The sequence below is a fragment of the Pteropus alecto genome, unplaced genomic scaffold (genome assembly GCF_000325575.1).
Source record: "Pteropus alecto unplaced genomic scaffold, ASM32557v1 scaffold76, whole genome shotgun sequence".
Lineage (NCBI taxonomy): Eukaryota > Metazoa > Chordata > Mammalia > Chiroptera > Pteropodidae > Pteropus > Pteropus alecto.
In genome coordinates, this window is record NW_006443138.1 from 3,876,781 (window position 1) to 3,893,068 (window position 16,288).

Here is a 16,288-nt window from a genome sequence, read left to right on the forward strand (position 1 = left end):
AACCGAGCAGCACTGATCAAATTATACCTGCATCCTTCGGGATGAACCAGCTACCCATTTGTTCTTGATTGAGGTTCAAAGTGTTGATCTTAAACTATAAAAGATCTTAAACTGTAAAGGGCTGAATCATGGCTACTTTAAAGAAGACCTCTTCCTTCAAATAGAGTGCTTTGTACATAGTGAGCACTCCGTAAATGCTCATGACTATGACTTGAAAGTTCAGATCTAGTGACCTTCTTTTCATGCTTTCCAGATTTGAAGGAAGCCTTCTTGATATTGAATCTTTGTCTTTCATATTATTTTTGCTTGGGAGTTTAATAGAGTGTAAATGTACTGACCAAATTATCTTTTCAGGTAATTTGCTGTCCCACTCTGAGTAATTCATGGAACCTTATCATTTGATTTATGTGGCCAGAAACGATAGCTATAAAATCAAATGTTTTTAATAAGTTCACCAAGAAAGTACAAATGTATTATTATTATTTTCCCTGGGACTGGGTCTTTTCTGAGATTTTTACTTGTTTGGTGTTTAGTTTATTGCTCCCTATAAAGATAACTTTATAATGGCTATGCATAACAACTTGTGAATGTGTAAATTTACACAATGTGATGGGAAATTTTTTACTTCCTCATTGGGCAGTACTAACATAAATTGAAATAATTAGAAAGGCAAGACGCTTTCATATTTTAAATAAAGAAAATTTCTTTGCTTTAAAAGAATGCCGTCCAGGTCATGGTGTTCTCAGTATCATCTGGAGAATTTAAAAGTATAAATTTCCAAACTCTTTAATCTGTGCTTTTTAAAAGCTTGATGTAATCTGGTTAATCATACATCTTCCAAAATCATTGAATTGGATCTAGTGAACCAGTGATTTAGCACTAATTTTTGTCCCAAAATTAGGTCAAGAAACATGTTATACCATCTCTTTTCAATGCAGTTATATACTTTTCTGTTGTAAAATAGGCTTTTAGCATCTTTATGAGTAAAGAAAAACCAAGAGAATTATACTAATCTGAGATCCTATGTGGGACTATACTGCCTGAAACTCTTATTGATTCTACAGTTAACAAGAATAAATCAAGAATTAGCAACAAATATAGGGGGCAAAATGACTCAGAAGCAACAAAACCTATTCTTCTCTCATTTTCTTCCCATTTACTAAATAAAGGTACTATCCATTATCTACCCAGTTACTTGAGCAAAAAACCCAAGAGTCATCCTTGATTATTCTTTTTCTCTCACCTTTCATATCTAATCTACTATCATGTTTTATTGTTGTGCACTTTCAAAATACATTCTGAATCTGACTTATCACATCCACTGCTTCACTATCATCTTTATCATCTTTCCCTTGAACTACTGTGATAGTCTCTCAGTTTTGTTTTTTGTTTTTTTTCTTAATAGACTTTATTTTTTAACAGCTTTAGATTTGCAGAAAAATTGACAAGATGGTACAGGGTTCCCAAATACTCCTTCACCAAGTTTCCCCTATTATACATTATATATATCTTACATTTATATAGTATATTTATTACAATTTGTGAACTAATATTGCTACATTTTATTAACTAAAGTTCATACTTTATTCAAGTTTCCTTAGTTTTTAACTAATGTCCTTTGTCTGCTCCAGGATCATATTCGGGGTAGCACATTACATTTAGTCGTCAGTCTCCTTAGGCTTCTCTTGACTGTGACAATTTCTCAGACTTTCCTTATTTTTGATGACCTTTGCAGTTTGAGGAGTATTGGTCAGGTATTTTGTAGGATGCTCCTCTGTTGGGATTTGTCTCATATTTTTCCCATGCTTAGACTGAGGCTATTGGTTTTGTAGAGGAAGATCACAGAGATAAAGTGCCATTTTCATCATCTCCTATCAAGGGTACATACTATCAACATGACATCACCTTTGATAAATACTATGGTCACCTGGCTGAGTAGTGTTTATTAGGTTTAGTCACAGTAAAGTTAGTCTTTTTTCCCCATCTTGAGGGTAAAGTATCTACATAAATTGTTTGGAATTCTTCAGGGGAAATTTGTGTGTTTTCTCTCATTTATTTATTTAGTTAATCATTTATTTATCTCAATATAGATGCATGGATATTTATTTTATACTTTGGCTATAATCCAATATTACTTTATTTATTTTGTTGCTCATATTGTTCCAGCTTTGGCTATTGGAAGCTCTTTCAGTTGGCTTCTGTGTCCTTTCTGACATATCCCTATCAATACAGGGGTTTGTTTGCATTTGTTTTGGAGCTCTTCCTTACTTTCTGGCACTATTTGATGCTCTAGACTTATCTTATATATTTTCTGCCCCAGTCTTAGATTTCTCCTAGGGGTCATGGTTCCTTTTATTAGAGAGTAGTATTAAAAAGTATTAAACGGTATTAAAAATATCTTGATCTGGGTGTTGGGTGGGTTCTCTGCTTTGGCTGTTGTCCTGTTATAGTTCATGCTTCACAAAACAGGGTGAAGATATAAATAATTTAAAATAGATTATAATTTGTTCTTTAAAATCTTTGATAATTTATTATTGTATCTTTAAAAATCACGACTCCTTACAATGGCTTTTAAAGTTGTGATCTGGTCCTTGTCTACTTTTCTGACTTCATCTCTTACCATTCTGTTTTTCATTCACTTCTTTCTAGATATATTGCCCCTTTTCTTCCTCCACCTTCCTCTGTCTCTTCCCCTTCTTCTCCTTCACCTCCTTCTGTTTCATGCTAAGCTTGGGTTTTTGCATTTGCCTTTCCTTTGGAGTCTCTACCAGAGTTTCCATTTTGCACCCACCTTGTGTGTGAATGCTTTCTCATTCTTTAGGTGTCACCTGAAATGTTGTCTCCTTCTAAAGCATGTCTCTGACCACTTATTTAAAATAGTTCCCCACCTGCACTCGAGGAACTCTCTATCCCATTATCCTCTAGATTTTATTACAGAAGGCACTCTGTGTCAGCCTCTATCTAAAATAATCTAATATATGTAGTTATTTGCTATCCAACTCCCTTTGCCAGAATGTGAACTCCGTCTTAGTATCCCAGAGTCTAGAACAGTTCCTGTACATGGTTGGTGCTTAGTACATATTATGAATGGATGAATGCAAAAAAGAATCGATGACTTTTTTCTCATTTGTTTTGCCCTTGAAAGTTTGCCTTAGTCTAGGTTTTAATTGCTCCAACTAGAAATGCTAATTTTTTAAGTGGAATAATGAATGAATTTAAGATTTTCATGGAAAGTAGTTTCTATTTTCAATTTAATTATTGAATTGTGTAATCCTAAAATTCTCAAGGAAAATTCATCCCTATAAGATTTTCCTGTTCTTCAACCATTATTTATTTTGTTTCCCCAAATATGTATGGAGTAGCAGATATTATTATCCTTACTTTGCAAATAAAAAATACAGCTGACTTTTTAAGATCTAAATGGCTTTTTTTCAGGGCTTTGTAGAAACAGAGAGCAGACTTAATTTAAGACTGGAAATACCCTTTCTCCATGTTTTTTTTTTTATTCTTAATATATGTTTTTTTTTTTCCTAATTTTGTTATTCTTTTGTTTTTGTACAGTAGATATGAAGGGCTCTGGATAAATATATTCTTGAGACAACCAGAACATCTATTTTAACCTTAAAATTATTAACTAATGGTTTTTAAATATGCTTTCTAAATAATATACTTCCATATCTTACAAAATGGCATAATTATTATTTTCATGACTTGTAGCTCTCATTATTAATATTATTTATTAAATTGTATTATAAAACAATGGTGTAATCAGACCATAATGAGCTACATAGGGCTCTGCTTGTTCCTTTAAAGAATTCCTATAGAGTTTTATGGAGTGCAGAGGAGGAGGATTCTTTATCTTTTCATCCCCATTGACATCCTTAGACGATATCAAGGTATCTAATATTTGCCTCTACACTAGTCAACTCTAGATTGCTCATGTTTGAGTTTCTTTTGTTGTCTCTCTAAAATTTTACATCTATTAATTATTGTGTCTAGCACTAACCTAACCTGTTAGCCATAACTTCTATTGTTCAATTTCTGATTACAGCCTAGAGTAGAAATGAAAAGTTCCACGGAAAATAGGCAAGAAATATTGTGTGTAAAACTGATGGAGGGCGGTAAATTTTATTACCTCCCAAGTTTGCCTCATCCTCCAGAGAACACATGACATGTATGTACACAACAGCAGTTGTGTAAAGAACCAGGCATAACCATTGTAACATTCTCCCACGGCGATATGAAGAGACAAAGAGCCCATTGATTAGAATCTTATGGTATGCCTACTGGTGGTCTATAGTAATATACAGAAGCAGCTGCCCAATGGTCAAAGAGTCGGTAAAGCACTTTGGCAGAATATGGTTAAAAATAATGAGAGAGAATAGAGAAATCAAATATATTTTGTACCTAAAATGAGTTAAAGTGTATAAGAGCTGTAGACATTTTTATTTCCAGCTAATTTCTAGACTTTTGGTTTTTACTGGAGGTTTGAGATTGCTAAATATCTGACTGAAGAAGAAATGAAGTATGGTAGTTTGCTAGGGTGGCTTAAACAACATGAATTTATCGTCTCACAGTTTTGGAGGCTGCAAGTCTGAGATCAAGGTGTCAGAAGGGTTGGCTTTTTCTGAGGCCTCCCTCCCTGGCTTATGGATGGCTGTCTTCTCCCTGTGTCTTCACATGGTCTTCCCTCTGTGTATGTCTGTGTTCTAATTGCCTTTTATACGGACACCTGTCATATTGAATTAGACCCCACCCCAGTGACATTATTTCAACTTAATTACCTCTTTAAAGAGGTACTGGGGATTAGGATTTAACAAATGAATGGGAAGGGGGAGAGCACAGTTCATCCCATATCACTAGTGTAGGAGATTTTTCTCTTTGCTCTTCCATCTTGGAAGATCTGAGAAGTCCCAAGAGCAAAATGAGTAAAATACAGAATTTGTATTAGAGAGACCATGGCATGACTATCAGTTGGGCCTTCCCTCTGTGTATATCTGTGTCCTAATTTCCTTTTCTCACAAGGATACCAATCTTATTGGATTAGGGCCCACTTGAATGACTTCATTTTAACCCAGTTTAACTCTTCACAAACGCTATTTCCAAATACAGTCACATATGTTAGAACTTCAGTGTGAAGTTCAACATGAAGGTATGCCCTAATTCTCCTTAACACTGTTTTCTTTAGCGTTTTGGATTTATTTTCAATAGCTAAAGGATTTTTATATTTAAAGCTTTTACTCTCTCTATAGATATAAATATATACAAGAAACAAATTATTTTAAAGGAAACATATGGTTAAGTGTTATATGTCATACAGACAGGATTGGAATTCAAAGAAGGTACCTCACGCTCACTTTTCCTTTGTTCTCTCCTCTCCCCTTCTCCTTTTACTCATTATTGGGAACTGCAGCAAAATTTAGATAGCTCACCTCTCCAAGGGATAGTCTGTGTGGAGCAACATCAATTTCTTTCAAATGCCTCATATAACTAATGAGGAAAATGGGGCTTACAAGTTACATGACTTGTCCTGGTTTCTGAACTAGAATCCAGGTCTCTAGATTTTTTTTCCAGTATGGAATGTGTTCTGCAACTATTTTAGAGAATGTTTTATTGTGTTTTAAGGACAACTAAGGTTCCTTTTCTATATTGTGTAATCGGATCACTTAATTATTTTCTATCAGCTTTCTCTCTTAAATATTTTCAGTTTCTTCAGTTGTTTTTATTGCTATTCTCTTATTTTTCTACATCATTTAACAACCATATTAAAATTGCACCCCAAGTAATAGATCTCAACCAGAGTTATAAATTCTTTCTTTTTATCATATAGTATTTTTTTACTTTGCTAAAATATTGCTAGTTGTACTTGTAGCCATAGGTAAACTTTATTTAATATCATTGCTTAGATAAAACCTACCTTCTACTCAGTTTCAAATATGTGCCAGGTCCTAACCTAGGCACATTGTAATAACATCTCATTTAATCTACACAAAAATTTAAAAAGGTAATTATGCTATAGATTGTTAAACTGAGATTTAGAGTGGTAATTACCTTCTCTAAAGTGACGGTGGAAAATGGAAGACTTGGAACTGGGCTCTGGTCTGTCTGTCTCCATTGGCTGCCTTTCCTATGATTGTTACCTCAATATTAAATGCTTCACAGATGATACCACTCTGATGGCATAATGTCTCCAACATATTAGGGTGACAGTGATCTCAGTGAAAGCATAAGGGCCTGGTTAAAAGGAAAAAAAAACAAAACAAAGAACAGTACCTGTGGAAGCCGAAGTGTGGCTGTAGGAAGCAGGAATTTATACAGGCATGGTATCTGTAGCACCTTACAGTGCCTGGTGGAAGAGTCTGTGAGTAAACGAAGAGGAGAAATTGTAGCTGCCTTGTGGTAACTAAACCTGAAGGTTCTCGTTAATGAGCTCATGGAAGCCATCTTTAAACAACCTACGAGTGACTTCTTTGTTCTTTTGATCATGATCGTCTTGATTTCTAAATTTCTGATTTTTTGATTTATAATTTTTAGTTCAAAAAAATTAAGCATGCAGTTAATGAGTGGGCATCTTTTGTTTGTAACTTTTTCTCAGTTTTTCGTTGTGGTAGCTAACATGTCTTTAAATATTTAAATTCATTTTCTTCTGTGTATTTTTCTGTCTTTTGTATTTATCAGATCATTATCATAGAAATATAACATAGAGACCTAAGTTTTAATCACATTAAGTAGATAGTTCATACCTTACTACTGCTATGGTAATACTATCAGTTAGAATTCGTTGAGCTAAGCATAACAGAAATAGCCAGGTAAAAGTGGCCTCACAATGCCAGACTTGAGTGTAACTCAGCAAGCACTCTAGAGAAAGGCTGTTCTGGAGTTGGAATGATATTAGAGTTCTGGTTTGGCATTTCTTTGATTTTCTTGTCTTAGCCATCATCCCTCATGGTTACAAGGTTGCTGCAGAAGTTCTAAGTATCATATAACTACATATAGTAACTTCAAAGGTAGGAAACAGGGAAAAAGTAAAAAAAAAGGCCTTCTCTTTAAATCACCCCTGTCCTCGTAGAGAAAAACCTTTCCAAGAAGTATGCCCAGCAGACTTTCCAGCTACTCTCACTGCTGAGACCTAGGTTACCTGCCTATCCTTGAACCAGTCACTGACAGAGGAGAATAGAATTTCCACAATTGGTTTAGCCTACTGATTCATTCCTGGGGTGGACACGTTTTTAGTGCCCTTCGAAAATTAGAATTCTGTTATCAGGGAAAAGGGAGATTGGTCATTAAATAGGCAACAAATAGAGTCTGCCACAATTATTGAACTCTTTTAATGTGATCAAATAACCACATGAACAAATTTAGAATAACTCTGATGAGTGCAAAGAAGGAGCGATGTAATATAAAATTATAAACGAAAGGGAAATAATCTAGTTTGGCCACTCTTCTTCAAAAAATTGATAATTAAGCTACTATGTAGAAAAAGTTTTAGGAGTTAAGTAGACAAAGGGGTTAAGAGATACCTAAGAGTGGGTAAGGAGAGGGGAAAGGAATGTTCCAGGCAGAAGAAGTATATTATGTTTATGCAATGAAAGAAGAATAAATATTCACTGCTATTATTACTAGCCTCTGGTCCAATGAAGGCCTTCGAATTACTTATAGGAGTAAGAAAAAAAATACTTAGACATAGAGGATCCTGAAATATTGGAACCTGAAAAATTCCCATGCTTTAAGGGGACAACAGGCCAGGTTATTCGAGCTGGATTGTCCTAGAAAATCCTTGGTATGGAATTGCCATATGTAATGTGCTTATAGGCAAATATCAGTCTGTCTGTCCCATTCCTTCCCTCTAATAATTTTCTGTAGCTAGAACCTGTAGTTGACATCAATTAAAAACAGTAAGGACAGTACCCACACTCCTCTGCATGTTTTCTAAAACCTTTTGGGACACTGACTTCATTAGCCTGTAGTTCATTAAAATTTTTTTAATATAGTTGAACTTATGCAAAGAGCGGTGTTCTCCGAGATTTCATGGGTTTCTAATAAGAGACAATAAAAAAATTTTAAATAAAATGAAATAAATGAAAACTTTTGACTTCAATACACATAGCACTTTCATGGACACTGGGTTATTTCCTATAAACAGAGTAGTTTTATAAATTTGTTCAGGATTGTAGAACTCTAACCAATGACTAAAACTGCCCTCTTTCAAAAACCTGTAACTTTATTATCGAAAGAATGCGTATAGCATATGTTTTAATTATTTAAAAGTAATAATAATTAGTTAAATTCTCCTAGCATCTGCCCTTTATGGCTTTTAAATTCATAAAACCTTTAAAAATTTGGAAGTTTTAGTTTCAGCCTTTTTAAATGTGGCAGTATTGTTAGAACTGGTCTGACAAGACTCCAAAATCATAATGGCTTAAACGTGGTAAAAGTCGGGATTGATATGGTGCTACGAGTGTGTGCACCTTCAGCCCAAGGGGTGGCCAGAGGCTGTTGCTCTAATATCAGCTTCTCTTTTGTGATCTAAGAATGGCTGCTTCAGCTCCTGGCATTGCATCTACATCCCAACCAGTGGGTAGAAGAGAGGAAGAAAGGGAGGGGCACAGTCATATTCTTTAAGTTACACATATCACTTCTGCTTGTATCCTTTTGGTAAGAACTTAGTCACATGGTCACAAGTAACTACAGGAGAGCTGGGAATAATTGTCTTACATAGGCAGCCATGTGCCCATTTAAAATTCAGAGATTCTATTTCTAAAATAAAAAAGGGCAGAATGGATATTGGAAGACAGTAATGGTCTGTACTGTATTTACCATCTTTTGGCAATTGCCAAAGGAATTGGTTGAATAACTTTAAACTTAAAAGTAAGCATATAATCAAGGGTTAAAATGGTATCCGTGGAGACACAATTATATTTATGCATCTTTTACCTCGTATAACCTTACTTTATGCATTATTTATATCCCTACCCATCTAGCATAGTATGCTACTGAAAATAAACACGTAAGAATATGTTCGGAATGAACTCTGTATAATTTCTTGTATAATCTGTATTGTTTGAATTCTTTTTTCACGTTTGCTATTTGTTTGTTCCTATCTGTATTTTACTTGCTTTCTTAAAGAGGATTTATGAATAGAGATGAGTCCATAATATGATAGAGGAGTACTCTGTGTCCCTAATGTATGTAAGTGTGTTTATGTGAAATCTGATAGAAACCTGAATTAACTGATACCATAGGACCAATTTTCCCAACTCCTCAAACTGACAGTATTAACTTCTGTTGTTATGTTTTATTAATAGAGTAGTTGTATTTTTGAAGGTTTAGTACTGTGAGAATTCTGAATACTCTTGTTTTTAAACTGATACCTAAGGTCATTAATTTGTTTATGAAGATGTTTTCTCTGTACTTTCCGTGTATATTTACGCACTGAACATCTATCTGTGGAGAAGATAAGATGATTTGAGGAATAAAAATTTTCTAATATGATTTTTTTTATATCTCTAAAGAGGCATTTTATTAAGTTTTTGGTCACTTGTTTTTGGCCTCCTATTAATTACAGATTCATTTGTTCATGTGTTAGCTCTTACTACAAATTTTTAATAAGTCTTAAATGCCAGGTGCTGTGCTAAGTGTTGGGGATAGGAAGATGAATGGCGCCCTGTCTGTACCTCACTGAGCTTAGTTCTGGTGCCTCACAGTGTGGGGAGTGCCATGCCAGGCCCCACGGTGTAAAGTAACTGAGGGGCAAGCAAGGAGATCTGGGAGGTAAGGGAATAGGCAGAGCACTGAGGGGATTGAAGCGAGTGAGTCCTGATAGTTAAGGAAAAGTTTGTCAGTGATGAGCTGTGGGAAGGACACTGGATGGATGCAGGCTGTGAAATAAAACGGCGATAGTTTGGTTTGGTGAGAGCGAAAGATACAGTGTGGATTAGAGATGGAGTTGGGGAGCTGGATCAGGGTGGGCCCCTCATACAGCTTGCACAGGAGTGTGAACTTGTTGTCCCTAGGTCGCTAGTATTGCCCATAGTAAAACATGCTTTTTTTCACATGATGACTTATTACGAGGCCTGGCCCTCCTATTTGCAAGGCCTGGGCAAGAGTACAATACAGATAATTATTTTTAAAGTTATAAATGAAGGCAGTAAACGGTTAAAAAAGGATACCAACCTACCTTAACAAATATACCTTATAACAAAAACAGTGAAGACTGCGTATAAAACCATTGATACCGAATAATTGAGAATATTACAAATTTAGTTTTGACTTCCACTAAAATGCTGTTATTTACCCTGGGGAAATGCAGAGACAATAATAATTAGGCCAAGTGGATTATGGAATCCATACGAGAAACACTTTCTTTTCTTCTTTGTTGGGGGAAGGGCTCTCTCGTTTCTGCCAGAGGCTCTGTTCTACCCATTGCCTGTTCCCTGTCCCCACCAGCCAGGCACTGGAATTTCAAGGCCATCTAGACCACATCAGTCTAGTTCAAGGGGCAACCTCTGGCTCCTCAGTGCTCTCAACTTCACACGCTCACAAGAAGGTTTTAATTAAGAATTCTCTGAGCAGGAACACAGAAGAGAAGGGAAAGCATACTGCCATGCCCACTTTGTTCTCACTTCCTTCTGTCCTCAGGTCCAAGCTCCTTCCTTCAATTTATAGCCTTTGGCCAGCCCTTGGGCTGGACATACACATGCAGAAGTAACACAACTCAGTCGGAAGGAAAGGCCCACGTAGGCTGAGAAAGCCAGCTCAGGGCCATTAGGGGAGAGAATGCTGGTACTTGGTACTTGGAACTTCAGAAAGAAAAGGGGACTCCTCGCTTGGTGGAGAGGAGGCTGCAGCCAGTGGAAGGCCAGAGCAGAGGCTTTTTGCTCACTTCTAAGGATGGTATTGCCTAGTACTCACGTGTGAACAGGCTCACGCACACACACACAAATGCATGTACATGTACCTAAAAGATTTACAAAAATGTACATGTTCTTAATATGTGAAGTGCATTCTGTCTTGTTTTCTGTTTTATTTCAGTTTTAAAAAAATATTGGTTGTAAACTACTGAATTGATTACATAATTCATTAATGGCTCAACTTGTGGCTCAAGTTTGGAAAACTCAGCTCTAGTTGTTCGGGTGCTGGTAATAAGATCAGATGAGTGTTTTGGAAACATCTGGCAGCTTTAATGATGAAATGAAAGGGAGAGGGGATACTGGGTATGAAATTATTGAGTCAAAGATAAGCCTCAAGATGGTAAAAACGAGGATGGAAAGGGGAGGAATGTAGTAGAATTAAGTCTTGGTGACTAATTAGAAATGGGAGGAATAGAAGAAAACTAGAATAATATAATGATTTCCAACTTAAATGATAGGGAAAAGAGCAGGAAAATTATATTTGAAGGAAAAGAAAATGAATTCAGCTTAGTACATGTGGCATTTGAGGTTGTAGTATGATATTCAGGTAATATTAAGTATTAATTGGAGAGAGGTTTAGTAGAGACTATAACAGGGCTTTTGTATTTAGCACTAGGAAGCCACTGAAAAACCTTAGCAAGGACAGATCATAGTGGTTCAAAGAGTGTATGTGTTGGTAGGTCAGAAAAGGAAGACAATATAGTATATAGTCTCTATTCTTTCAATAAACTTGGTTATAAAGCCAAGAAGAAAGAGAGAGAACAAGAGCATGGTATAGATTCAAAGGAGGGCTTTTATTTGTGTCTGGACCACTTTTATGTAGAAGAGAGGAGAAACCTGTAGAGATTCAGATACTGAAGATACAGCAGAGTGAAGGAGTGACTCATGCAGCCTGGTTCCAGGGGAGATGAGAGAATGCATTTTAGGGCATAAGTAGAGGGAACTTTAAGCAGAAGGAAGAATACCTCTTATACAGGTAAGAAGGAGATAAGGATGTGTGCAGAGGCAGAAATTCCCCATAACAGCCATTTGTTGAGTAAAAGCGGCAGACACTTTGTGGTTGATGTAGCTACAGAGGCTAATGCAGCCTAGTCTAGTGGAAAGATAAGATAGGTAAGTAAACCAGGACAATGTGTGGTCATTGTCATTTAGAGTTATGCTCAGGGATGCTGGAAACAAAGAATAGGCATGAGGCAAGACTTTCCGGAACAGGAAAGAGGACAAAAAATGAAAATGGTCTCCTGAAATGGCAGTCAGGTACTTTTAAGAGGAGGATTGAGATGACGAGTGCGATGTGCCTAGGGCTTGGGAAAAATGTGGACCTGGATTACAGTGATGGTTATTGATAACCATGCTTATAATAATGTACTTTTTTTGTTTTTGAAATTACTGATTTTGTTTAAGCATCAGGTGAAGCTTTATTTGAGAATACTTGAGAAAATGAGAATTTATGACAAAGGAAGCTGCTTCTTGCTTATCCTTCCCTTCGCCCCACTTTGATGACTTCTCTTGAAGCTAATTTAGGTAAAGAAAGCTACCACTTCCAAAAGTGCTTTGGTACCCTGGCATAATTTCAAAGAAATCTGCTTTCCCACTTAGTTAACTACATTTCCCCAGGAAAAAAAAAAAGGTCTTCTCTGTCAATGTAACATCCTTTAACAGGACTCCTGCTGGTCGGTTCTTGTATCTTGGGGTGGCAGCTGTGAACATATATACTATTGATTGTTATGTGTGATATAAATCCGGCTGGAGCATGCTCACTAATTGGTTTGAGAGCTAGATATAGACAATGCTGTCTTAGAGTAGCTTGTGTAGATAGGCCTCGTCTTAGGGTTAATTCTGCTTGACAGCACATCAGCAGCATCTTGAGAGTAATTACCCAACAGAAGTTTTCCCACAGCCAAACTGAGAGCTTCAAAGGCTTCTGAATTTACAACCAGTATTAACCTATATCTGAAACATAATGTTCCCACAAGGGCTCAGGTTTTTTTTCTCCTACTTATTAAATGTATGGGGTTACTAGGTTCATTTACTCTGTGAAGAACTTAGTGAAAAATTACTTGGCATCAAATAATTGAAAATCTTTAATAATAAGTAAAAAGGATAGTTTTAAATTTAATTTTTTTATTGCTTTATTACATTACTGAAATAAGCTAATCTGTAGAGATTGGGTGTGTATGTGTGTGTATTTTTACATAATTTACCCTTTTTCAAAAACAAGCTAAAAAATTAATATCTTTTCCATATTGTGCTATCTCTGTGGATACGTGCATGTTTAGGGGACTTAGGGTAGTAATGCATTCATTAAAAATGGTTCAAGTAATTATATATTTGCATTTTAAAAAGCTATTTTACTTGTTGACCGATGTACTGAAATCTATAGCTATTGCAATCCTCCCACTCGTAAAATAAGTTATTCTTTAACAAGCAATTTTTATATTGTAAAAAAATGTCTTTCCCTTTGCAGGTCAGAAACCAAATTTGACTCTGGTTCAGGTATGTTTACATTAATAATGTTATTCTGAGTATATTTTATTTACATTATTCTCTGAGGAGTAATTCATCAGATCAAGAACCATTTTGATTTTAAACAGACGAGGCAGTCTCTTTTCAAAACATGAACCCCACCTCAAAGCAGGGCTATTAGCTGCTTGGAAGCATAACTTGAGATGTTCACTCTGGGATTCTTGATACTTCTGCAATAAGCATTAAATGCTTTCTATCTGCAGTTTTATTTTAAAAGCAGAGGTGGGGGTTGTACATAATCATTGCTGAAAGAATATTATTCTCTCAGTGGACAAAGCTTCCTGAATAATTTGAAGATTCTCTGCAAGTGACTTGTCATCAAATGTGGATAATAGATACATTTAATCCGCAAACTATGAAGAGTTTTAGCCAATGAAATAGATATTTGTCTGTGACTTAGTTATTTTTTATTTGTTTTGTTGGGGGTAATGGAAATAAGGTCACCTCAAGCCAATATTTTGTATCCATCAAGACAAAATTTACATTCTCACGAACAGAGGCATATCAGCCTCATTAGATGTCTTCTCATTAAGCATTAATGTAGCCACATAATCCTTATGTTTGACTGTGTCTCTATGTCACTTGCTGAGATTTATTAGCTTCAGAGTTTCTGATGGTGTTGACAATTAAAGCACAAAAATTGCCTCATACACAGTACAAAGGAATTATGCTCTTTCGGGAACTGTTAATAGATAAATAACTTTTAATTACAGGAGAAAATAATTTACAGAAAAATATATAACTGATTGAATTTAAAAGTAATATTTTTACTCTGGTTTGCATTCCATTATGTTTTAATTTAAAAAAAGTTTTTGTTTATTATGTTTGCAAAGGAACCACAACATGCTTTTCTTGAAAAGCTTCATCCTTCTTTTTGTATAGATTTATGAATTTCTCCAACTTAGTGAGACTCTTTAAATATGAAACCTATACATTTTAATTAACAATTTCACCTAACTTGTGAACTGATTTCACAAATATTTTCATTCTGTGTGTTCTTGCACTTCTGAATCACGTGTGACAGTGATAGTATAAGATAAACATTTCTAGTTTGCAGTATTGATTATACGAAGCTTAAAGGCATGGTGGCATTGTATCAACTATTTGACTTTTTTCTTGATTCATGGGAGGTGACTCAAAATTGGGTGAAAAATCTTTGTCATTTTTTAAGTTAAAATCTTTAAGTATAATAAAAAATAAATGAATTAAATTGATGGAGAATGAATTTTTATGTAAAGATTGGATATCTTTTCATCATTGCCAGTCAGTCACCAGATATTAACTAAGAGCCTCCTGTGTTATGGTCTGATTTAATTCCCTAAACATCAAGTCAGAAACTGGTTTTAGGATACAGGGTCTGGAATATAGCTTTTAAAAATGAAAAAGTCCACTAGGTTCATTTTGAAGGTAAAACCTGGAAATAGCGTACAAAACTGAAATATTAGGCAGCTATTGTCAAAGTCAGAAAATTTATGTTAAATTTTCAAATCCAAATTAAAGTGTGCTGCTAAATTCCTGTAGTGAAGGTTAGTATTTATTATGAAAATAGTTATAACATCTGTACAGACACACATCTTTCACTCTTGTGACCAAAGATTTTGTTCATGATTTTTATTTTTTTCCAAATCATAATTTTTTAAAATATCTATCATGGACAACATCTGCAAGTCTTTGAAAACTATATAGTTCTGTGCTATGAAAAATCTTATGGTGATATTGATTAAAAGTTTATTCTTTTAATTTTAAATTTAAATATGTTGTGGAAAGAATCTAGATGGTTTCAAGTCAAGAAATAGATAATTATTATTATTTTTTAAAATAAACTCTTAGCTGTCTATCAAATGAGGAAATCATGACAAAGAAAGCTAGAAATGTATTCTTTGGCATTCTATATCATGCAAATTTTGGTTAGATATAAGGTAGCATATTGGAACAATTAAATGTATGACTTTAATAGGTTCACTTTCTCTATTGTTCATCACATACAGAAAGTAAACTAACTCTGTTTAATGTTGTATAGTGCTGTAACAGTGTTCTGACAAAGTAAGATTTTTTTTAATGAAGGAAGATACCAGTCTTACCAAGGAGAAAAGCCCCTTAAAAAATAAATACTAGCCATAAAGGAAAGTATTTCAAAGTGAAATTTTATATATAATTTATAAAATTTTCTTTTCAAGTAAACAATCTGACTTATGCAGAGCTTACTGCACATTTGCAGTTTGTATAAATGAGCTTCAAACTGTGGAGTAAGATTCAGGAGGAAGGAAAGAAAGTTTTCATTGTCAGCACATGGCAAAAAATGTTAGTTGTTGAATATATAACAAAACCTAGAAAGTGGTTTAGATTTTTTCTTATCAAAACTATGTCAGTTTTTTCTTCAAAAGCAAATCCATAGACAACTTCTTTGTGTTCTTTTAGTTTGAAAAATTTTTTATAATGAAAAATTTCAACTGTATATAAAAGTAGAGGGATAGGATAATGAGCACCTACATATATTATCTAATTTTCCATATTTGTTTTACTTTTCTTTTTTTGTTTGAAATATTTTAAAGTAAAATACATTTCATGTGATTTTTTAAAACCTGAAAATTACAGATCGTCTTGACTTACTGAAAGAGGTCACTTGAGTTTTTGAGGTTTTCATTTATCTCAGAATTTTGGGTCACATACAAATTCTTACGGAAAGTATTGTGGCATTACTGTGCCCACATTCAGTTAGCGAGACCTTGAAAGTTGTGTTTGTGGTGGTTAAAAAACTTTAACCAAAAGGCAGAAGCGCTGAATTAATTCTGACCTGAGAACCCAAGGAATGTTCTATCTTCGGTTAATTTGTTTAAAACTTCAGCTGCCAT

The 16,288-nt window shown here is 34.8% G+C and overlaps 1 protein-coding gene across 2 annotated transcripts in view; it reads left to right on the plus strand.

Moving 5' to 3' along the window:
- Window positions 1-16,288, plus strand: part of MSRB3 (methionine sulfoxide reductase B3) — a 141,194-nt gene that overhangs the window by 66,101 nt on the left and 58,805 nt on the right. For both annotated transcript variants that reach the window (XM_015598534.2, XM_006923709.3), the window contains one exon: window positions 13,378-13,406. In XM_015598534.2, coding sequence (XP_015454020.1) covers window positions 13,378-13,406 — 29 coding nt within the window. The remainder of the gene's footprint in view (window positions 1-13,377; window positions 13,407-16,288) is intronic.